The following is a 25,725-nucleotide window of genomic DNA, read 5'->3' on the forward strand; positions in this document are numbered from 1 at the left end:
ACCTGTGCATGCTCCGTCCTCTCTATCTGGACCTGTACTTTCTCTGTTCTCTCTATCTGGACCTGTGCATGCTCTGTTCTCTCTATCTGGACCTTTGCATGCTCTGTCCTCTCTATCTGGACCTTTGCATGCTCTGTCCTCTCTATCTGGACCTGTACATGCTCTGTCCTCTCTATCTGGCCCTGTACATGCTCTGTCCTCTCTATATGACCTGTGCATGATCTTTCCTCTCTATCTGGCCCTGTGCATGATCTTCCCTCTCTATCTGGACCTGTGCATGCTCAGGTGATGGGTTCCCGGTGTCTGTGGGACACAGAGCCTGTAGTCAAGATGGCGGAGTACGCGTGGGAGAGAGACGAGGAAGCTCATTGGTGGAGAGCCTGGGGGTGTAAGTGTATCGTCCAATCGGATGCGGGGGATTGAAAAAGGCGCCGTTCATAGTTCGCGCTGTGGCCTGTCTGGCTCTGTGCGAGAGATAGACGCAATGTCATTGGAGATGACGTTGGCTTGGTGAAGAGCCTGGGGGTGTGAATATATCGTCCAATAAGGAACGAGGGATCGGAAAGGGCGCCGTTGATAGGGCGTACTACAGCCTGACTTGTGAAGTGCACGGGATAGGGACAGATTCGTTGGAAATGAGGCTGGCTCGGCGAGGGATAGCGTAACCTTGTTTAATTAAAACAGAGATACTTGAGTTATAAGAAAAATGCGTAATATTTTGACATACCCGCGCCATAAATGTGATCCTAATAACTTGGTAGCCCTTATATCAAGTACCGCTTGAAAAAACGAGTGCATTCATAAGTGCCCCGATTCCCATAAAAACGGGGGGGGGGGGGGGGAGAAGGAAGGGGGGGAAGGGGAAAGACGGTAATAATGAAAAAGGGGGCCCGTTCTTTCTCAGCATGCAGTAGAGCTATGCATAATGGCTGTTGATTGTTGGATCACTTGTGTATTAAATCGTTTAGAGAATGTAAATGTTAAAAAGAAAGGAAGTTGAGGGAGGGAAACATTGTGTATAGTAATTCTACTGTCAGAATTATATCTCCTTTCGTCAATTAGTTAACTGCAGCCATGGAATGTCATCATTGAGACCTTTCTCATGAGAGCGTAGGCGGTACACCCAACGTTGTTCCCTCACATGGAGAGCTTTTGTGAGATCAAATTTGGTTTTCTTCATGACCTCCAGGATAGTCCACTGTAGGTCTGTGTCTGTATGGTTTTTCTCAGTAAAGTGTCGGGTTAACTTGGTGTTCGTTTTTTCGCACCTGATTGTGCTGCGGTGCTCATTGATACGAATTCTCACTTTCCTTGTAGTCATCCCCACATATTGAAGTTGGCAAGGACATGTTAGTAGATATATCACATTATCCGTGTTACAGTTGCTGAACGATTTTAGTTGCCACGGTCTGTTGGTTCCAATGTCCACTGATTTAGTGTTCTTTGTGAGATTACACGATTGGCATCCGCCACAAGAAAAATGGCCAACCACGGGTGGTTGATCCCAGAGTCTGAGTTGGTCTGTGTTCTCATTTGTGGTCATCTGGGCATGTACTAGTTCATCTCTGAGATTTTTATTCCGTTTGTATGCAAACAGTGGTGGTTCCCAATGTTTTCCAGCGCTGTTAAGTATGTGCCATCTTTTTTGAATAATTTTCTGAACTGAGTTTGAGATTGGGGTGAAAGTGGTGACGCAGACCGGTCTGTTGGTTTTCTCTTTTTCCACGTTTTCCAGAAGTGCCTCCCTTGGGTTGTTTCTGGCTCTTTTGTTAGCCTTCTTCACCAGTTTCCTCGGATAATGGCGTTCAACCAGTTTTCTCTCGAGTTGTTCTGCCTGCTCAGTATAAGTCTTTTTCTCGGAACAGTTTCTCCTGATACGGAGGAACTGACCAACTGGTAAGTTCTGTTTTAGGGCTTTAGGATGATAGCTCTCATAAAGGAGTAGGCTATTTTTGTCGGTGGGTTTGTTATGAACCTTAGTTGTGATCCCCTCACTTGTGAGTGTTATATCCAAGTCCAGGAAGATTGTGTGGTTTTTATTGATGGTGTGAGTGAATTTTAGATGGCTATCTTGAAGATTCACCCACTGGACGAAGGCTGTGGCGTTCTCTTCTGTTCCATTCCATACAATCAGGACGTCATCTATGTAACGTTTCCAGATCTTTATGTGGTTTTGAAATGGGTTCACTGCATTATTGATGAAATCATCTTCAAACTGTTGGACATACAGACAGGCCAGGCTGGGAGCAAATGTGCTCCCCATCGAAGTGCCTGTTATTTGGTGGTAAATGACCTGTTCGAATTCGAAGAAGTTTTCTGTAAGTGCCAACTCAGCGCATTCCATGATAAAATGTTGGGGGGTAACAAAATCCCACTCCCTGCGCAAGATGATGTTTTCTACCACCTCCAAAGTTCGTCGTTGCGGAATGCTGGTGTACAGGGCTTCAATGTCCATAGTTATAAGCCAGTCACTTGTGGTATCAATCTCCAGGTCTCTTAGGAGGCATAGGACGTCTTTCGTGTCCTTAAGGTATGATTGTGTTTCCTTGACAATGGGCCGTAGGAACCAATCGCAAAATTGGGACAAAGGTTCTAACACTGATCCGATGCCTGAGACGATTGGTCTGCCTGGCGGTGGCATGCGTCCCTTGTGGATCTTGGGTAAGATGTAGAAGCGCGGCATCCTAGGTTCGTCGTTAATTAAGAACTCCGCTTCTTGCTTCGTGATCCAATCGTTACCTAGAGCTTCTTCCACCATGTTCTTGATTTTGATCTTAATTGGGCCCGTGGGGTCACTTTGGTGTATTGCATAGCTGTTCGTGTCTGCTAGCAGTCTCATGCACTCATCTCGGTACATCGTGAGGTCCATCAGGACAGTCGCGCGCCCCTTATCCGCTGGTTTGATAACGATATCCTGGTTGTTTTTAAGTGCCAGTAGAGCCATCCGTTCCTTCCCTGAGAGGTTATTAAACCCTTTGGTGTTAAGGTAATCAATATTTTCTATGTCATTCAGCACTGCTCGTTCGAATGTTAGTATTTGGCATGAGATGTTCTGGTTTGGTGGTTGGAAGGTAGACTTTTTGCGCAACCCTGTAGATTTCCTCTTATCTTCCTCAGTTTCTGGCGTGTCTCCGAAGAAATCTCGGAGCTTAAGTTTACGAAAAAACTGGGCCAATTCCACATTAAGAGTGAAAGGGTCATTTTTAGGAGTAGGAACGAAACCTAAACCCTTGTTAAGAATGGTTTCTTCATCAGGAGTTAGGGTGTGTGTGCTGATATTAACGATATTGGTTAATCCCTGCTTGTTGAGGGCATCTCCATTCTCCCTCTGCTCCTGGTTGTTACTCCTTGCGGTGGTTGTTGGTCTTCCCACTGGACTCTTGTATTTCTTCTTTTTTGTCTGCCCCGCCCTCTGCCTCTGCCCTGGAATAAAAAAGGCGGTGGGCCTGGATGATAACCAAAGCCTGGTGGAAAATAAGGCTGTTGCCAAAAGCCGAAGGGGGGAGGTTGGGGTGGTTGTTGTTGAGGAGCCTGCATCAGGGGTTGGTACCCGGACGATTTACCATAGTGTGATCCCGAGCCTTCATCACTGCTGGTGTCACTTCTATCTTCTCCAGAGCTGAATGTCCAGTTCTGGGGCGTTGGTCGGAAGCGTTGTTTTCTCCCTGATTGTTGTGGGATTGGTTTGTTATAATGTTCATCCGTCACGTATGGGTAGACTGTTTCCTTGCTGAATTTCTGCACATCTTTTTTCAGTTTAGTCTCTATCTGGACCTGTGCATGCTGTGTCCTCTCTATCTGGACCTGTGCATGCTCTGTCCTCTCTATCTGGACCTTTGCATGCTCTGTCCTCTCTATCTGGACCTTTGCATGCTCTGTCCTCTCTATCTGGCCCTGTGCATGCTCTGTTCTCTCTATCTGGACCTGTGCATGCTCTGTCCTCTCTATATGACCTGTGCATGATCTTCCCTCTCTATCTGGCCCTGTGCATGCTCTGTCCTCTCTATCTGGCCCTGTGCATGCTCTGTCCTCTCTATCTGGACCTGTGCATGCTCTGTCCTCTCTATCTGGACCTGTACATGCTCCGTCCTTTCTATCTAGACCTGTGCATGCTGTGTTCTCTCTATCTATACCTGTGCATGCTCTGTTCTCTCTATCTGGACCTGTGCGTGCTCTGTCCACTCTATCTGGACCTGTGCATGCTCTGTCCTCTCTATCTGGACCTGTGCATGCTCTGTCCTCTCTATCTGACCTGTGCATGCTCTGTCCTCTCTATAAGGACCTGTGCATGATCTTCCCTCTCTATCTGGACCTGTGCATGCTCTGTTCTCTCTATCTGGACCTGTGCATGCTCTGTCCTCTCTATAAGGACCTGTGCATGATCTTCCGTCTCTATCTGGACCTGTACATGCTCCGTCCTCTCTATCTAGACCTGCGCATGCTCTGTCCTCTCTATATGACCTTTGCATGCTCTGTCCCCTCTATCTGGACCTGTGCATGCTCTGTTCTCTCTATCTGGACCTGTGCATGCTCTGTTCTCTCTATCTGGACCTGTGCATGCTCTGTCCTCTCTATCTGGACCTGTGCATGCTCTGTCCTCTCTATCTGGACCTGTGCATGCTCTGTCCTCTCTATAAGGACCTGTGCATGATCTTCCCTCTCTATCTGGACCTGTGCATGCTCTGTCCTCTCTATATGACCTGTGCATGCTCTGTCCTCTCTATAAGGACCTGTGCATGCTCTGTTCTCTATATCTGGACCTGTGCATGTTCTGTCCTCTCTATATGACCTGTGCATGCTCTGTCCTCTCTATCTGGACCTGTGCATGCTCTGTCCTCTCTATAAGGACCTGTGCATGATCTTCCCTCTCTATCTGGACCTGTGCATGCTCTGTCCTCTCTATATGACCTGTGCATGCTCTGTCCTCTCTATAAGGACCTGTGCATGATCTTCCCTCTCTATATGACCTGTGCATGCTCTGTCTTCTCTATATGGACGTGTACATGCTCTGTTCTCTCTATCTGGATGTGTGCATGACCTGTTTTCTCTCTCTCTTTGGACCTGTGCATGCTCTGTTCTCTCTTTGGACATGTGCATGCTCTGTCCTCTCTGTCTGGACCTGGGCCTGCTCTGTTTTCACTCTCTCTTTGGACCTGTACATGCTCTGTTGTCTCTCTCTCACCTTGGACCTGTAGATTCTCTGTTATCTCTCTCTGAAAGGGAGCATGCTCTGTTCCCTCTCTCTCTCTCTGTCTCTGTCTCTCTCTCTCTATCACTCTCTCTCTCTCTCTCTCTCTCTCTCTCTCTCTCTCTCTCTCTCTCTCTCTCTCTCTCTCTCTCTCTCTCTCTCTCTCTCTCTCTCTCTCTGTGTCTCTCTCTCTCTCTCCTCTTTCAAAATGATACAATCTGTGGGCCCTGTTCCCTCTCTTGTGATGGACACATGCTCTGTTACCTCTCTCTTTGAAAGGAGGCATGTTTTGTGTTTTCTCTCTCTCTCTCTGGCTCTTTAGCTCTCTTTCTCTTTCTTTTGCTCTCTCTCTTTCTTTATTTCAAATGGGTACATGCTCTGTTCCCTCTCTCTTTTGCTATACAAATGCTTTGTTCCCTCTCTCTTTTGATGGAGGAGGAGAGAGGGGATGCCAGCGATCTGTTGTCACGCTCCACAACAAAAATGATGGACAATCTGATATCTGGGAGCTGTTCAGATCCACTTTTCTAGGAACAATTCAGGATTAGATCTCTCCACCTTCTCAGGAAACCCCACAAAGCTTAGATTACAGTGGTGGGATCTGCCCTCTGCATCTTCGGCTCGCACTTCCAACTTCCGCATTTGAGCTTCCAGGGTTAGTACAGTCACTTTCACTGCCTTCATTTCTGCTTGCAGTGTGGAGAAGTTTTGTTCAGTGCAATATAACTCTCCATCACCTTTTGAACATCTGCATAAAGAAGATTCATATCATGGGCCATCACATCAATTTACTTTTCGTCACTGCGCTGGAAGTGTTGATGGCTGCCAGGGTTCGGGCCCCGGTGGGACCCCGAGGGTCTGCAGCACATCATCTGTCACATGGGGAGGGGGGATCCTGCCTCGGCGGAACCCCAATACTGATTCATTGTGGTCTGCTGGTATGCACACGTGTTTTTGTCACCTACTATCATATGACCTGGGCTGCACCAACACTCCAGCGAGCCAGCACAGGAACAGCAGACATTGCGTGGTAGACCACATATACATTTATGATGGTATAACGGGCACTGTGGCCGCCCAACCAATGTGAAGAAATTAGTTAAGCCTTTGATGAGGGCCAAAAGCAAGCGAGGGTGCCACTGGCAGCTCCAGGAGCCCACCCAACGCAGGGCCAGTACCTTGACTCAAGCAGCAAATAGATGGCCAAACTACTGATCCGGCCTCCAGGGTCACGTCACAAGTACCATCAATTGACGTAGAACACTGTGCCCACATGTCCCACTGCCAAGCTTCTTGTGGCACTGCAATCCTATGTTAACCAGGAGAGAGACCCCATTCCCATTTGCACTGAACCTCTAGACTATGGGTCACTCACCGGGCAGCACTCCTCCACAGTGTTTACCAGACATCACTGGTCTCTATGACCACTCCACCATCTCCCAGGGCAATGCAGTAGGGACCTCACAACAGCCTTTCCTCTGACACATGCTGTATCCCAGGATTTGCAGGTATGTTTTTGGTTTGGCCCCAGTTGGGCCTGCCTGCATCGACTTAGTCGTCTCGTGGTGGTGGGGGCGGGGGGGCTCCAGATCAGACACCGCACGAATAGTTAGATCCACCGGGCCTCCCAGCAGGGGGAAAAAGACACACAGATGATGGACGGAATGCAGAGCAAATCAAACATTCAGCCCCAGTCAATAGATCTGGGTTAAATGCATTGTTCTTTTGCTCACCAGGCCACCCCAGTTTAGACCGAGCCATATGCAAATCAGCCTTGACCCTGTTCCTCATGGCAACAGTCTATCCTGAACTGCCGAGCCAGGTCCTCCCTGGACCAGAAGCAAGAATCCTGGGACCGGTTTTGGGGCATCACCTCTCATCAGCCAGTGACACATTGTTCCTGGGACCCACGTCTGGGCATACCCGGCGCACTTAAAGCAAGAAAGCAAAAGAGACACAGATTATGTGCCCACCCTCTCATTCTTGTGGGTTGGTCTTGCCTGGATTGAGGTGCTAGGCACAGGATGTGGTGCTTGTCTTCTGGATTCCATAGCGGTGTACATGCTCTTTCTTTACCCTGGGTTGGAGCTCTTGGGTCAGAGGTCGGGTAGTTTGTTGAAAGGCTACAGAGTGGTTGCCTGTAGATTAAACTCTTTTTATAAGCCAACTCCTTGTCCCTCCTGATTGAGACCTCTACCTTCTCCTAGGGTATTTTCGGGGTTTTTTGCATTTGTATATTTCTCAAACTCAACCCAAAGGTAATGGTGCGCTTTATATGAGCACCAGTTACATTACACAAGGACACTTTCATTTTTGGTAGGCACAGGGAGGCAATTTGCGACTCGCAAAAGTGAATGTACAACAGTGTCTCAGACACTGTTTGCGATACCCAAGGGGGTTGCAAATTGCATGCCTCATTAATATTCATGAGGCAAACTCAATTTGCAACCCCATTGGGAATGGCTAGCACTCCCAGGGATGGTGGCCTGCTGGGGTCAACAGACCACCATGTCTGTGACTGCTTTTTCAATAAAGCAGTTTTTGTTTTTTAAATGCAGCCTGTTTTCCTTAAAGGAAAATGGGATGCATTTAAAAAAGAAAATGCAACTTTTCAGTTTCATTTTAGAGCAGGCCGTGGTCCCTGGGACCAATGGCTGCTCTCAAAAAATATTATTGCACACACTCACAAAGGGGAGTGGTTTTGCGAGTGGTTTACCATCTACTTGAAGTAGATGGTGAACTGCGAGTGCTTTGCTGCCGCTCATGGCATTGAGACTTGCTATTAGGAAGGGACACCCCTTCCTAACAGTGAGAGTCACAAACGCTATTTTATGAGTCAGTGACTCACAAAATAGCGTTTGTACTTGCCATGACCCATTTTTTGTAGTCGCAAACGGGACGATCTCCCGTTTGCGAGTGCAAAAAAGGGTCGTACATCTGGCCCTAATTGATTTGCCCAGAATCACAGGATGTTGAGCCGAGACATGACACGATTTTCCAGTTCAAAAGTCTTCAGCTCTGGCCTTTATGGCAAATCCTCACTTGCTCAGGGAGGGCTCCTGTCCCCCTCTGCTTGCAGAAGTGGCATTGTTTTCTGGGCATCTTTGATCAGCATTGCACATCTCCCGTGAAACAAACCCTTTTGTGGTGGAGTTTTCCATTATTTTACTTTTATTTATTTCAAAGCTGAACATGGTAATACTTCTGGCGGCAGTTGTGAATGCGGTTAGTGGTGGAGTATGACCTAAGAAGGATAGATGCTCTGCCTACAGACACCGGACCATTGTATGTCCTGCAGATACAAGTCTGCCTAGATCACCTGTATGATATAGACAGATACAAATGTGTATAGATTACATATATGATCTAGACAGATACAAAACTATCTAGATCACCTATATGATATAGTCAGATTCAAATCTGTATAGATAACCTATATGATATAGACAGATACAAAACTGTCTAGATCACATATATGATATAGACAGATACAAATGTGTATAGATAACCTATATGATATAGAAAGATACAAAACTGTCTAGATCACATATATGATATAGACAGATACAAATGTGTATAGATAACCTATATGATATAGACAGATACAAAACTGTCTAGATCACATATATGATATAGACAGATACAAATGTGTATAGATAACCTATATGATATAGACAGATACAAATGTGTATAGATAACCTATATGATATAGACAGATACAAAACTGTCTAGATCACATATATGATATAGACGGATACAAAACTGTCTAGATCACATATATGATATAGACAGATACAAATGTGTATAGATAACCTATATGATATAGACAGATACAAATCTGTCTAGATCCCATACAAATCTGTCTAGATCCCTGTTATGATATAGACAGCTGCAAATCTGTCTAGATCACCTTTATCATTAAAGATTGATTGAAATGTGTCTAGATCGCCTTTATTATATAGACTGATACAAATGATTGTATGACATTACAATGCCTATCTTCTCCACACACATCTTTACATCACCGATTTTACAATGCATAACACTACCACGCATTTACATTCACTCACATTACAAACACCTTCCCCACGCATTCCACTACCACGCATACTTTTACCATGCTTACTGTTTCTGAAAAATAAATCCTGTCACGGTCTAACACTGCACCTACTGTTAAAAAGTTATACATTAAATCTTAATATATTTAATTAAGTGCCTTTGTCGTTTACAGGTTTGGTACTATTTGAACATTTTATTGTTTTGGGGGGAGACCCCCGACCCTCTTTTTTAATTACCCTCAAAAGCATGGTTTTGTCTTGCGTTTTAAAGACTTGCGTGGCGACAGTTTTTACGATGTAAGAAATGAGTGTAAATGTTATACAAAGTAAAAACTTTGTAATAAAGGCCGTTTCCCAACAAAATCTGCATGATAAAGGGCTACAAATCTGTCCAGATCACCTATATGATATAGACAGATGCAAATGTATCTAGATCACCTATATGATAGACGTATACAAATCTGTCTTGATCACCTATATATTTAGTCCAGATTCGGAAATGTCTGTAGTCAGATTCCATAATTCAGTTTCTAGTCATTGCCCACGACATTCCGGGCCTGGGAATCGCATTACGGTAGTGCTTTTGTGTTTATTTGTGTTTAAGAAAGTGTGTTATTATGGTTGGCTTTTTCTCTCTCAAAGATGGGGGCTAAGCACACGAGGTTTTAACTGCTTAAAATATACCTAAGTTTGCAGGAGACGTGGCAGCAGGTACATTAGCCTGTCTAGTGAGGTCAGGGATATGCCATGTTTTAGTTGCCCCCCCCCCCCCTCCTGCAGTCACATCCAGCTATCCATGGGAGGCATGACTGAGACAAGAGATAGAACGGAGGGTGCACCCAAATTAGTGGTGGAGGACTACACTTCACCGTGAAACAAAAACTGAACGGTATCCCTCTAGACCTCTATTTCTTTCACTTAATAGTTGATTTCTTGTGGGTTCACATGAAAAAGAGACAGTCAGTTGTGTTTAAGCATTTCAACTCATATATTTATTTTTTTGTTTTTTATATAAATTATTTTTATGATACGTCTTTGCTCATATTCATTTTTTTATATACATACATTATTTACAAATTTCATCTTGTTCATAAACACGCCTTGTACAATGATGTATTCAATTACTGTGCTTAATTCATATTCTCAACAATGTACTTGAAGATATAAACTAATACTCATTATAAAAACCTCTCCCCTATAATTTTGAGAGAAATCCCCACAACAATCACTCCTCTATTCATACCACATACATGTCACTGTCATACAACGCATTCACACTCCACCCCAGATGTGCACCATCGATGTTGCTGGACTGGCCAGAGCTCGGCTGATTACTCAACCCTTAGATTATGGTGCCAATTACTAGGGTGTGACACTCTATCTTGGTCGACGCACGTTTCGGTGGATCTAATTTCTTTTCTTGCCACCTTCTTCAGGACCTTTATGTTTGCGAGTTTATCGCGGGCAAGGATGAGGGGATTAGTGTTCTGTATTCCGGTATTCCGCACGTAGTGAGAAATTTCCCCACAAACGATGTAGCTGATGACGTCCTTTTCCTTTTTACAATGTAATCAAATACTTAATGAGACCGTATTACGATCCTAATAGTCGGTTGCACATTTCCTCATGTATTTATTTGGATCATATATTCGGATTTGCTTTTCAAAGCCTTTCTCGTAGTGCTGATGGCTCACTAGCCCCTAGGGGCTGCTCATGAAGCTCCACAAGCGTTTTCTAAGGAACAGCGTAGTATTGGTCCTGACCTAAAATAGTACTTTTAAGGGGGTACCTTTTTCTAACGGACTACACTTCACCACCTGCTGAAGGACCGGCGGGTGGAGGACAGACCTGCTGAAGAGGCACCGGTACACCACACTAGGCTGATAACCTTTTGTTACTGATTGCAGGTCTCAACATCACCAAAGATTTTCAAGCACAGCGTCATATTGAACCGAGAGGACCCCTGGTGAGGCTCCTGGGACAGCGTCATGCTGTGTCTCACTCCTTTTTATGATCCTATGAATATTGTCCTTGATGTCCCTCCTTCATATTATCCAGTTTCTTACGTTCTTATTATGTATTTTATCTCATCTGATTATGCTCTCTCCCTCCTGTCCTGCTTCTGTCTTGTATCTCACCCCTCTTACTGTTCTGCATCTCACCCCTCTTACTGTCCTGCATCTCACCCCCTTACTGTCCTGTACCTTACCACTCTTATTGCCTTGTATCTTACTCACTGTTATTATCCTGTATATTGTCTTCACTTCTTATCCTGTATACCATCCTCTTGTATCATCCTGTATCCTGTTCAGTCATATTATCCTGTATAACACTGCCTGTTAGGAACCTGTATACCTCTCACCTCCAACTACTCTGTATCATCCTCTGCTATTGGTCTTCATTTTGCCCCTTCTTATTATGCAGTTTCTTAATATTTATTGTATCCCGCCTTATTATAAGGTCTCTCTTCTGTCCTCTGTCTCACCCCTCTTGCAGTCCTTTGTCTGTCCACTCATATTATCCTGTATCTCACTCCTTCTACTATCCGGTGTCTCTATCACTCATATTATTGTGTGTCACATCCATTCATATTATCGTATAACTCGCCCCTCTTACTATCCTGTGCCTCTTTCACTCATATTATTGTGTGTCACATCCATTCATATTATCGTATAACTCGCCCCTCTTACTATTGGTGCCTCTTTCACTCATATTATTGTGTGTCACATCCATCCATATTATCGTATAACTCGCCCCTCTTACTATCCTGTGCCTCTTTCACTCAAATTATTGTGTGTCACATCCATTCATATTATCGTATAACTCGCCCCTCTTACTATCGGTGCCTCTTTCATTCATATTATTGTGTGTCACATCCATTCATATTATCGTATAACTCGCCCCTCTTACTATCCTGTGCCTCTTTCACTCATATTATTGTGTGTCACATCCATCCATATTATCGTATAACTCGCCCCTCTTACTATCCTGTGCCTCTTTCACTCATATTATTGTGTTTCATTCACTCAGTGGATAGGATGGGGCAAACGGTTGACAGCCTAATGGTTAGAGCAGTTGACCTCAAAGATGGGCAACTGGGTTTGAGTCTCGGCAGGGATGCTCAACATCCTGTGATTCTGGGCAAATCACTTAATTTCCCTGTGCCTCACAAACAATGAACATGTCTATCTGTTATGCAACTGGTGCTCATGTAAAGCTCTCTGATACTTTCGGGCCTAGTTCGCACTATATAAAACAATACAAAAAAACCCTCATATTATTGTGTATCACATGCACTCATAGTATCCTGTATCTCACCCCTCCTACTATCCTGTGTCTCATCTACTCAAATACTGTATCTCACCCCTTTTACAATCCTTTGTTTTATCCACTCATATTATCCTATAGCTCACCCCTCTTACTATCCTGCATCTCACCCCTCTTACTATCCTGTCTCATTCACCCATCTTATCCTATCTCACCCCTCTTACTAACCTGTCTAATCCACTCATTTTATCTTGTATTTCACCCCTCTTACTATACTTTGTTTCATCCACTCATTGTATTGTGTATCACATCCACTCCTATTATCCTGCATCTCTTTTCTCTTACTATCCTGTCTATTCCACCCATCATATCCTATCTCGGCCCTCTTACTATCCTGTCTCGTCCACCCATATTATCCTATAACTCACCCCTCTTACTATCCTGTGTTTCATCCACTCATAATATTGTGTATCAAACCACTCCTATTATTCTATAACTCGCCCCTCCTACTATCCTGTCTCTCATCTACTTAAATACTGTATCTCACCCCTCTTACTAGCCTTTGTTTTATCCACCCATATTATCCTATAGCTCACCCCTCTTACTATCCTGCATCTCACCCCTCTTACTATCCAGTCTCATTCACGGTGAACAACCGTTACAACGCAACTTTTACACCGCACTACCATTACAACGAAACTATTACAACGCGAAATCTGTTACAACGCATGCCATTACAACGCATGCTATTACAACGAAATGCACTAGATGGCGTGCTAACATTAGAAATAGTGTAGTTTTACTATCCAAACACCTTCCCTACTGCAACGTGGACTGGAGTTAGAATAGTAAATTATACATTTCTAATGTCAGCACTCCATCTAGTGTACGTCGTTGTAAAAGCATGCGTTGTAAAGGCTGGCGTTGTAACAGATCTTGCGGTGTAAAAAATGCGTTGTAACGGCATGCGGTGTAAAAGCATGCGTTGTAACGTCATACATCCCTCATTCACCCATCATATCCTATCTCCCCCTCTTACTAACCTGTCTAATCCACTCATTTTATCTTGTATCTCACCCTTCTTACTAAACTTTGTTTCATCCACTCATATTATCCTATAACTCCCCCCTCTTACCATCCTGTGTCTCGTCCACTCATATTATTGTGTATCACATCCACTCATATCATCCTGTATCTCACCCCTCTTACTATCCTGTCTCGTCCACCCATATTATTGTGTATCACATCCACTCATATCATCCTGTATCTCACCCCTCTTACTATCCTGTCTCGTCCACCCATATTATCATATAGCTCACCCCTCTTACTATCCTGTGTCTCATCCACTCATATTGTGTCTCACATCCACTCATATTATCCTATAACTCACCCTCGTAACACTCTGTATCACACACCCTTCTATATAACTCGCCCCTTTATTGAACATCTGGTCCATGCTATTATCCTGAATCTTACCCCTACTTCTCATCCTATTATTACACTGTCTTGACCGCCTTCCCAATTTTTTACACAGCTCCCCCATCTTACCTCTCTGTATCTTGAGCAATCTTGTTATCTTTTATATGGCCTCTTATTGTTAGAATCTCACCCCTTACCTCTCTCTTTATCCTGTATCTTGCCCATCTCTTTCTCCAATATCTCTCCACTCTCTTTATTCTGTATCTCACCCATTTTGCTATCCTGTGTCTCGCCCCTCTCATCATGTCATATGTGTATTCTGTATCCCAGCACTCTCTTTATTCTGTATGTCAGCCCTCTCTTTATCTGTATCTCAACAGGCTATTTATTCTGTATCTCACCTTTTTCTTTATCCCGTATCTAACACCTTTCTTTACATCATATCTCATCCATTTCTGTATTCTGTATCTTAAGCCTGTCATTATCTTGTATCTCGCCCCTTTCTTTATAATGTATTTCACCTCTCCTTTTATCGCGTCTCTTCCTCTCCCTTTATATCTTCTCTCTGTTTATCCCGTCTTCACTCTTCTTTACTCTCATTGCACAGGTTAATTCGGAGTATTACACAGGCTGGCTGGACTACTGGGGAGGAAACCATTCTACTAGTGAAACCGCAAAGGTGGCTTCATCCCTACAGGCCATGCTGGAGATCGGTGCCAGCGTCAACATGTGAGTGTCTGTAGCCATCCTGGGGCCGGGGGACTCATGGTCCTGGGGCCGGGGGACTCATGGTCCTGGGGCCGGGGGACTCATGGTCCTGGGGCCGGGGGACTCATGGTCCTGGGGCCGGGGGACTCATGGTCCTGGGGCCGGGGGACTCATGGTCCTGGGGCCGGGGGACTCATGGTCCTGGGGCTGGGGGACTCATGGTCCTGGGGCTGGGGGGACTCATGGTCCTGGGGCTGGGGGACTCATGGTCCTGGGGCTGGGGGACTCATGGTCCTGGGGCTGGGGGACTCATGGTCCTGGGGCATGCATCCTTGGCCAGGGGCAGGGAGATCATCATGCAGCACAGGGGCGGCAGAATAATGGCGTGCATGTGTGTGCGTGCCGCGCAGAGCACCAAGCTTGGTAAATCCGGGGAGAGCACCTTTGGAATGTCTGATCCTGGAGATGCATGTTCCAAGCGTGCTGCCCCCTTGGCATAGACCTGTAGCTCTGCTGTCACTTTTGGGACCACTTTAAACTAGCCCAGGCATATGAGAAATGGCTCCATACTGGAAGGCCAGTTCTCGAGGGGATGGCACTCAAGGGCAGACAGTAGAAGGAGTCACTTTCACTCTGGCAGGGCACATTCTACTAATCAAAGAGATTCAACTGGCAACCGCTAAACCCTGGTGTAGTAGTGTATAGAAATGTTCCACACACTGTTCGGTTGGCAAAGTTAGTAAAGTTGGGAGTAGGTCCAGATTAGTCTCTAAGGCAACCTGGTGATGGTGATGACGGGTCTCCTTTCATTCAATAAACGTCTCTCAGGGCATCGAAAGAAGATAGGGAAGGGTAGGGGAAAAAGGTACCCAAAACAAGGAATTAGAAGGAATCCTTCCTTTATAGAACGCCTCACCTAAGGGCCACCATCATCAGACAGGGTTGTGTGTGCGCAGTAGAAGATTTGCGGTGAGAAGTTTTGGTGATAGGACCACCCGACCTCCACATGCACTTCCCACATGGGTCGTCTTTTACCAATGTGCCCGCTACTCTGTGGCGCCCCACAAGAAGCACGTGTGGTCTGCGATACTTGCCTCAGACCATGACCCGTCTCTTGGGTCATGGTGTTGGAAGCTGAGGTGTCTGTCTCACTCCCAGAGTCGCTGGGGCTGTAGCTGACACTGCACAGCAGTTCCTATCCGGTGTCCTCTGCTCTGGTCTCCTCGGGGCACTCTGGTACTTCCCCAGCAGGATCCTCAGCACGGGGTTGGACTCCGGCAGGGAATTCCATCGTTTCCTTGCCTATAGAAGTCAAGGTCACTTCCTCTGTCTTCCAAACGCTCACGTCTCCTTTCTGTCTGGCGTGCAACTCGAAGCCGTCCTCGCGCGCTTCCTGCATCGAACGTCACTCCTCCTTCTTGTGCTCTCTTTGTCCTTCTAAGGGGCGTGGCCACTCATCTGCCCTCTTTACAGGGAGTGCTGCTGCGTTTCCCTGGCTTGGTCGGGGATGTCGGCCATGTTCCTTACATTGCTCTCTCCAAGGAATGGCCGTTGTGGCCATTCAGACGATGGATGCCTGGAAAGGTAGTCAGCCCCAATCATCATTTTGTCCTATGATGTGAATAGTCTGAAAAGTAAATGGTTGTAGTGCTAAAAATCAGCGTAAAATGCAGGGGTTAGAATTCTTATTTTGCGCTAACCAGGAGAGGGGTGCATGATCAGTAAGGGCTAGGAATTTATGCCCCAAAAGATAGTGTTGGAGAGCTTCTATTGCCCATTTTATCGCTAGACAGTCCTTCTCGATCATTGAGTAATGTGTTTCTCTTGGAAACAGTTTACTACTGATGTATAAAAGGGGTTTCAGAGCTCCCTGTGGATCTGACTGACATAAGACAGCCCCTGCCCGAATGCATCTGTTTGTAGTGCAAAGGTTTTGGTGAAGTCTGTTCAGTTTTTTAGGGTTTTGAAGCTATCTTCATGATCTTGACCCCACAGGGATGTCCGTGATGGATGTTTGTCTGTGAGGAGATCTGTGAGGCGACTGGCTATTGCAGAGAAACGGGGAATTAACCTGCGATAATATCCTATAAACCCTAGGAAGGATTGTGTCTTTTTTGGTTGTGGGGGTGGGTATTCTTTGGATTGCTAATTGTATCCATCTGCTCTTGTATAGTATATCCCTGATATTGAATTTTGTTCGTGGCCAGCATTGATTTTTGTGGGTTTATGGTTAGGCCTGTTTTTCATATTGCATTAAGAACGGAGGCCGGGTGCAGCAAGTGTTCCCCCCCAAGTAGGGCTTAAAAACGGTGTCGTCCAGATAGGCTGCTATGCATAGTTTCAATGGGGTTTAGGAATTCTGCCCATAAGCTGCTGGAATGTCGCTGGGGACCCATGTAGGCCAAAGGGGAGGACTTTAAAGTGATATAAACCTGAAGGGGTAGAGAATGCAGTCTTTTCCTTAGCTTGGGGGTTAGGTGGATTTGCTAGTTCCCATTTGTCAGGTCAAGTGTGAAAATGAACTTGGCCATCCCCAACTGTTCGATGAGTTCATCAACACGGGGCATTGTGTATGTGTTGAATTTGGTTATTTTATTTACTTGTCGAAAGTCAATATAGAAACTCAGACGGAATCGAGTTTAGGTACGATTACTATAGGGGAACACCAATCGCTTTGGGATGGTTCTATTATATTGGACTGCAGCATGGCGGTTACTTCTTTCTCATCGACCTCTCTTCGGGCGGTTGGTATGTGGTATGGTTTTAGTTTCACCACCTGATCTTTCGAGGATACTTATCATGGTGTACAAGGAGGGTTAGACCCGGGCTGGTAGAAAAAAGACCGGTATACTTGTCTAACAAACTGAGAAGCTGTTGTTTTTGGGTGCAAGTTAAAAGCACCCTCAAATAGCAATTACAGAGCACAACCAATAGCATGTCTTATTATTTGACTTGGTAGTCAGAATGGTTTTAATAGACCCAAAAGAAGATACACTACAAGTAAAAGGGAAAACAACAAATGTCAATAACAATTTAGTAGACAAATGAAAGATTCATTGGAGTCTTGATGTAGATGACTCGAGGTACAAGATGGATGAGCAGACAGCCGACACGTGTTTCGTCGTATTAGTATGACTTTTTCAAGGCTCGCAATTGTCGCTCGGAATGTTCTTCTGCTAGACCCCGTACAGTTTTCTGGGGTTCTCAAGTGAACTAGAAACAATCACCACAATGCCAAAACGATCCTCTTAACATATGAAGTATACAAATTAAAATATTCAGGATAGGCAGAGTACCATATTCTGGTACGCTGCGAATGAGAGTTCAAATTGCGATCAGGGTATCAAATGGTAGACACCAGAAATGGTGTTAACAAGTATTAAGACGTCCACTGCCATTCAGGGCAGACATCTGATATGATATAAAAGTGCATATATTCGTGTTGGATTTGAGTATAAATTGAGGGCTCGTAATTAGAATTCCCAAGGTCCCATCATACGATAGTGAGAGACCCGAACACTTTCGTCCTACTCTGCGCGTTGTGTCCTCCAAAGTGGCGTCCACGATGGAACATTCAGAGCGACTATTGTTAAAACAATGGCGAGCCTTGAAAAAGCTCTGTAATTGATATTAGTTTGTAATATATATGGGAAAGAGTATTCCTTTCTGTATATAGGTCGGACACTTCTAGATGGCACGGTGTTCTACATTGAGCACACCTATAATATTAATAATTATATATTTAGTATAAATTTAGTACTGTTACAATACTGGGATAAGACCGAGACGGAGGTGCTGACCTGTTCTTGTAACCACTGCCATTCTTTTTTCTATACATCGTTAAAAGCACCCCCATATCAACTACAATATCCTCGTCCTCTTGGAGGGACAGTAGAGGAATGTCTACTGGGGTGGTGGTACTAACATGCAAGATGGGTGTCCCCCGTGGGGCAACCTATTTCTTTAAAAGGTTGACGTGATATATCTGTCCCTCTCCCGACTGTAGGGGAAGGACTACACTTTAAGTAACGAGGGTCACCTTTTTTTCTGTGACATAGGGTCCTTGCCACTAGGTCAAGATTTGAGGATAAGAGTAGTATAAGTATCTTGTCTCCTTTTTCAAACTCCCTGAGTGAGCTTCTGCGATCGTAGTATTTCTTTTGGTCTGTTTGTGCTTCTTCCATATGGTCATGCACTAATCCCCACAACTGAGACAAGTTGTTTTTCAGGTTTTCCATAAATTCAAACATGGATTTCCCGTCCTCCTCTTCACTTTCCCACTGTTCTACTGCCATCTCGAGGAACGAGCTCAGTTTTCTCCCGAACACTAACTCAAAAGGGGAAAACCCAGTGGATCGCTGTTCATGTGACCTTATGGCAAAAAGAACTATTGGTAAGTGTCTGTCCCAGTCTTTCCCTGTCTCTGACAACACATGCTTTTAATAGTTTTGTTGTAGCATTCCACTAAACCATCAGTCTGGGGATGGTATACTGAGGTTCTGATCTGTTTGATTCCCAGCACTTTACAGATATGAGACATAAGGCGGAACATGAAAGGGGTCCCTTGGTCTGTTAATATCTTTGCTGGGAAACCAACTCTTGAGAAAAAGGAGATCATGGCTTGGGCCATGTTAGTAGTGGTCAAGTTAGTTAGAGGATGGGCTTCGGGATATCGGCTAGCTTAGTCCCTGTAGTAGTTTCTCAATCCAATTGACCATCGACGCATATGGATTGCAGGATTAATGTATCACTCATCTCGCCGATCGCGAAGCCATACTCACAGCGTTTCCCGAATCAGGGAGCCCCCTCATGCCTTACCGCCTTTTCTCTTTTCGGATGCTCTCCCATCCAGGGCCCCACTATCTACGCCTTCTCTGCCGCTGGAGCACATAAAAACCACCAACCATGGCCTCTTCTTATCCTAACACACTCAACCTCCCTTTGACCTCCTCCATTACACAGCACAACATGCCTTCCACACTCCTTCCTTCCCCAGCCACTCCTTCCAAGCAAACAGGGACTCTGAAAGATTTTAAGGACGCACTCCCTCCCCTGGAACTTAGCATTTCCACCTCAGACCAATCAGACATCCCACGAGGCCCCCCCACTGCGCCAGATCTCTCCCCTCAGCCTCTCTCCTTGAACCAACACTCAGACCTGGTCGCGCGTCCGGACGAGTTATCTCTACAATTGCACCTTCTCTCACATGAACTCCATGAACTAAAAGCTCTCTCACTTGACCATCCACCCCTGCCCAGTTCTCTTATTTCCTTAGGAAAGCTGCCCATAGTCCCCGTCATCACAATCACGGCCGTGACCAGCACTCCTCGCACCCTATCTCCAAAACCTTACCTCTCCCTAAAGCCCCTTCCCACCAAGAATGAGGGTCGACCTTGCGACCAGTGATATCGAGGATCTACTCGTTTCTTACTCTATCACTCTAGACACTGACAAGACTCCTATGGACCAAATTCAAGCCATTGACTCCAATCCGCACAGGGAACCCTCTAACAACTGCAGAACCTTAAATCGTGACTACCTCAAGCAAGTGAACATCATTCAGACTCATACATTCTACACACCTGTACGGCTCAAATGTGCACTACTCCACTGCAGATCAGCCAGTAAACATGCCTCTGATATCTTTGACCTCATCCAAAACAATGATCTCGATATCATCCTCACGGAAACTTGGCTAAATCCCTTTTCCACCCCTATCCTAGACCTCTTAATACCTCCTAGTCAGTACATAATCCGTCTAGACAGATCTAAGAAGTTGGGTGGTGGACTAGCTTGTATACACTGGAATACACTTTCTGTTTCCCACACAGAGACCTCCGCCTTATCCTCAGTTGAATACCTTTGCCTCAACATCTCTAGTAATCACCTCCCGGTTTGCAAACTTCATACTTTCTACCACCCTCCTCGAGATGACCTCCTCTTCATTGAACAACTAATGGAAATCATCTCTTCCAATGATGACCCCTCAGTGTCCCAAATCTACCTCGGTGATTTCAGCCTTCACTGGGATAACCCTAAGGACCAAGCGGTAATCTGCCTAAAATCATTCTTATCGTATCTGGTGCTCACCCATTTCTGTGACCAGCCAACTCGCAATAAAGGATAAATTCTGGACCTTGTCATATCAAAAGGTAATACCATCACAGTGGATGACATTACCCCTTGTGACTGGTCTGATCATTACAGCATCTTCTTCTTTATTAATAGGGAGGTGTCCCGGAATAGGGATCAACCAAACAAAATTAAACAATGGAAAAGGGACCTCAGGAATATTAACATGAAAGTTCTAGCAACCGAATGTAACTATGCCTTGTCTTCCCAAGATGACATGACTGATGTACATGATCTCTCTGACTTCTAGAAGTCCACTAACTCTGGTATCATTGACGTCATAGCACCTCTACAACTAAAAAATGCCTCCTCCAAAATCTCCAAACCCTGGTTTGACGACAACCTAAACTCAACGCCGTAACTAGAGGGCAGCTGAACGTTAATGGAGATCCAAACCTTCCTCGGATCATCTAAAATTTCTTAGATCTGTAAGGAGCTCCTATAATAAAAAAATCAAGAGTGCTAAGGCCGATTACTTCAGATTCCAACTTATTCAAGCCTCTAATCGCCCCAAGAAACTTTTTGAAATTGTCAAACAACAATCAGCGAAAGCACCCAACCACCTTGACTCAGGAGACAACTCGCCTTCATTCGACGAATTGGCTACTCTCTTTTTGGAGAAAACTAAACTCATCAGTATTGACCTTGAATCTAAGAAGGCCCTTCTTCCATCTTACGAGATTACGTCTCCTCCTGCTCCCTCTGAGGCTCAAGCCACTTAGTATTAGCACCAAGAACAAGGCCACATAGGGTTCTTTCACTCCCCTCATTGAAAATGACATCTACAAAACCCTTCTTAGTATCAACCCTTCTAATCACTTCAGCGACCCACTGCCACCGACTGTCTACAAAGAAATCAAGGATGCCTTCATCCCCCTTTGGACAAAGATTATGTTCGAGGCATATGAGCTGCAGATCACACACTGAGGATAAGATCGCCATCTGGTGTTGGGCTCGGATGATTGCAGGTTGTTGTTGTCTTCGGAAGAAGCCTTTGGTCACGAGGTTGGTGACTCCTCCCCTGGACAACAGTGCGCATGGGCATCCACTCCATCGTCAGATTGTTTTTTTCCGCCATTGGGTTCGGATGAACTTTTTTCCGCTCCAGCAGAAAACTTTCAGCATTCGATTTAATTCTTCAATCTTCTTTCAATCGACATCGAAATCATCTCGGACCGGTTCCGGAAGCGGCTGATGGACAGGACAACCTTCAAGAAATGCCCCCGGTGTGGAGCGAAGTTCCCCCACAGTGATCACCACGAGGTTTGTAACCTCTGCCTGTCGCCGGAACACAACGAAGCGGCCTGTCCAACTTGTTCCGCTTTCCGTTCCAAGAAGACCCTCCGGGACCGAAGAGCTCGACGCCATATTATGGCCAAACCAGCTCCAGAACCGGAGGACATCTTTGCTCAGGATGTTCCTGAAGATGACACCGAAGATCTCGAGATCGTGTCCGAGGCCGACGATTCCGATGACCTCATCACTCCAGGGCAGCGTGTGAGTACCAACCCCCCTGCCCCTGCCCCATCCAAAAAGACATTGGTCAAGACTCCGCCAGCTGGGCCCAGTCGAGACCGGAAATCCTCTTCAGAAGCCCCGCCCTCGGGCCCGGCTCCGAAGACATCTAAGCCTGTAGGTGGCTCGGGATCGAGCAAACCTCATGTGATTGTGCCTATAACACCTTCGGCACCGAAAACTCCACTGTCGGCACCAAAACAGGCTCCAAGACCGAAATCTCCTTCGGCACCAAAACGTTCCTCGGCACCGAAGTCTCCACCGGCGCCGAAACGTTCTTCGACATCGATGCCGAAAAGTCCCTCGGCACCGAAATTTCCTTCGGCACCGAAAAAACCATCGGCACCGAAGATTCCATCGACGCCGAAAAATCCATTGACGCCGAAACCTCTTTCGACACCGAAAACTCCATCGGTACCGAAAACTCCGTCCACACCGAAAAAAGTTCATAAAGACCCGAAACGGTCATCACCACCACCGCCTTCGGAGCCAGATGAACTTTTTCGCCCAGATCCTAATCAAAAGCGGATCTACATCAATCCAGAAACCGGACATGTGACTGCTGTCCCATACAAGAAACGGAAGCTGGACATCACACCACCTCCAGCTCCCATACGGAAGAAGGACTGTGCTACTTCACCACTTCGTCCTTCCTCTCCTTTATTACCTCCTAACCCGTCCCCCCCCTCCTCCTCCTCCTTCTCCTTTACCTTTACCTTTACCATCTCCCTATCATTCACCTCCTCCACAGGATGATAATGATGACTTGGGGGGAGGGGCGGACCCTGATTTATTTAATGATCCTGTTGATCCAAACGACCCTTTTACGTTCCCAGACCCAGCACCCGTAGATGACTGGTCTTATCCTATACCTGACATGCCTGACCCCACTACCTACCCCTCCAAGCCCTCCCCTCCTGATGACCACCTAGGGTTTGGCCAACTTATAAATAGGGCAGCAACATTCCACGGCGTCCTAATGCACACAGACGCCCTTGAAGAGGACTTTCTCCTTGATACCTTTGAGCAGTCACAAAAGACTGTTCACATACTGCCCATGATCAAAGGGGTTATAAAGCATGCTACTGAAGTCTTTAAAGACCCTGTTCGAGCTAGGGTTCTCAACCCACGCATCGAAAAAAAGTACCGACCAGCCCCGCAAGACCCTGCATACATTAAGGCCCAGCTCCCTTTAGACTCCTTAGTCGTATCAAATGCCAGGAAGCGCGTTAACTCACAGACAACTGGAGAAACGCCTCTCCCAGACAAAGAGTCTAAGCTTTTAGAAGCCTCAGGCAAACTGGTCGCCGCGCAGGCGGCTAACCATTGGCGTATTGCGAATACCCAGGCCCTGTTAGCCAGGTATGATAGGGCGCATTATGACCAACTTGAGGACCTTATGCAACATCTGCCTGAACCCTTTAAGTCCCAGGCCTCTGACCTCATCCAAGAAGGCAAATTAATATCTAATGCCTCCATTAAATGCGCCTTAGATGCGGCAGATACTGCCTCTAGAGCGGTCAATACTAGCGTCTTACTCAGACGACATGCCTGGCTCCGTATTTCCGGTTTTAAACCGGAGGTTCAAACCGCAATTCTAGCTCAACCTTTCAACCAAGAGCAGTTATTTGGCCCTGCAGTGGATACTGCATTGGAGAAAATGAAAAAGGATAACGAAACTGCCAAGTCTATGGGAGCACTGCAGTCTCCTCAAAACCGGGGTTCCTTTTGTCGCTCCTTTTACAGAGGAGGCTCCAAAAACACGGGAACTGAGACCACATCCACCTTTAAAAATTCGGGACAAACATCCCCTAACAAAGGATATTTCCGTGGAGGTTATCGGGGAAACAATAACAAAGGTCGAGGGCGGGGAAACAACAATAACACCCGCACCTCCCCAGCCACTAAACAGTGACTTGCCACCACTCCCCCCAGACCATTCCACTCCAGTCGGGGGGCGGCTCCAACAATTCCTACCTGTATGGACTTCCATCACCACAGACAGGTGGGTAAGACAAATTATCCAGTCTGGCTACTGCCTCGAACTCATACAATCCCCCCCAAACATACCGCCCAAACAACGTCCAATGTCCTCACATCATCTCTCTCTCCTCAAACAAGAAGTTCAATCCCTGTTACAAAAACATGCGATAGAACCAGTCCCCCTTCAACATCAGGGAAAAGGGGTATATTCTCTATACTTCCTCATTCCCAAAAAGGACAAAACACTAAGGCCCATACTGGATCTCAGACTACTAAACCAGTATATACATTCGGATCATTTTCATATGACCACCCTTCAACAAGTCCTCCCACTTTTACAACAGGGAGACTTCCTTGCCACATTAGACCTCAAGGACGCATACTTTCACATCCCTATGCATCCCGCTCACAGAAAATATCTACGATTTGTGGTAGATGGGCAACACTATCAATTTACAGTTCTCCCATTCGGAGTAACAACGGCACCCAGAGTGTTCACCAAGTGCCTAGCAGTCGTGGCAGCGCACCTCAGAAGACAACAGATCTATGTCTTCCCCTATCTGGGCGATTGGCTCATAAAAGCCAATACATACCAAAAATGCGTTTTCCACACTCATCGCACGATTCAAACTCTCCACAATTTGGGATTCCACACTCATCGCACGATTCAAACTCTCCACGATTTGGGATTCACTATCAACTACCCCAAATCCCACCTACAACCTTCCCACTTACATCAGTATCTAGGAGCAACCATAGATACATCCAAAGCCATTGCTTATCCCAGCACTGCCAGGATAGCCAGTATACAAAATCTCATCTCTCAATTTCAAACTCATCCATCTCTTCCAGCAAGAGTGTTCATGCAGCTCCTAGGCATGATGGCGTCATGCATCTCCATAGTCCCACACGCACGACTTCAAATGCGTCCCTTACAGGAATGTTTAGCACAACAGTGGAACCAAGCTCACGGACAACTTACCGATCTGGTGTTGGTGGACAGTCGCTCACTTCGCTCACTGAAATGGTGGAACACCATCAACCTGTCCAAAGGGCGACCGTTCTTAGAGCCTCTTCCACAAGTTGTGCTAACTACCGACGCATCTCTCACGGGGTGGGGAGCCCACCTCCTTCACCATACCACTCAGGGCAGATGGACCAGTCAACAAAAACTGCTCCACATCAACCACCTGGAACTCTTAGCAGTGTTCCTAGCACTAAAATCTTTTCAAGTACACCTAAAGAACAAAACTGTCCTCATACGCACAGACAACATGACGACAATGTATTATATACAGAAACAGGGAGGGACACATTCTCTCCAACTGTCCCAACTGGCACAGCAAATCTGGAGATGGGCAATTCCCCAAAACATCTACCTGTTAGCAGAACATCTCCCAGGGATCCACAACCAAGTGGCCGACCTCCTGAGTCGCCACACACAGCAGATCCACG

The 25,725-nt window shown here is 45.9% G+C and overlaps 1 protein-coding gene across 6 annotated transcripts in view; it reads left to right on the forward strand.

Annotated features, from left to right (window-relative positions):
* The window catches only part of LOC146859432 (beta-galactosidase-like), a 356,754-nt gene that overhangs the window by 219,214 nt on the left and 111,815 nt on the right, over window positions 1-25,725 (forward strand). For all 6 annotated transcript variants that reach the window (XM_085650133.1, XM_085650132.1, XM_085650130.1 and 3 more), the window contains 2 exons: window positions 11,154-11,212; window positions 14,540-14,661. In XM_085650133.1, coding sequence (XP_085506259.1) covers window positions 11,154-11,212; window positions 14,540-14,661 — 181 coding nt within the window. The remainder of the gene's footprint in view (window positions 1-11,153; window positions 11,213-14,539; window positions 14,662-25,725) is intronic.

Source organism: Triturus cristatus, chromosome 3_2 (assembly GCF_964204655.1).
Source record: "Triturus cristatus chromosome 3_2, aTriCri1.1, whole genome shotgun sequence".
In the NCBI taxonomy this organism is placed as follows: domain Eukaryota; kingdom Metazoa; phylum Chordata; class Amphibia; order Caudata; family Salamandridae; genus Triturus; species Triturus cristatus.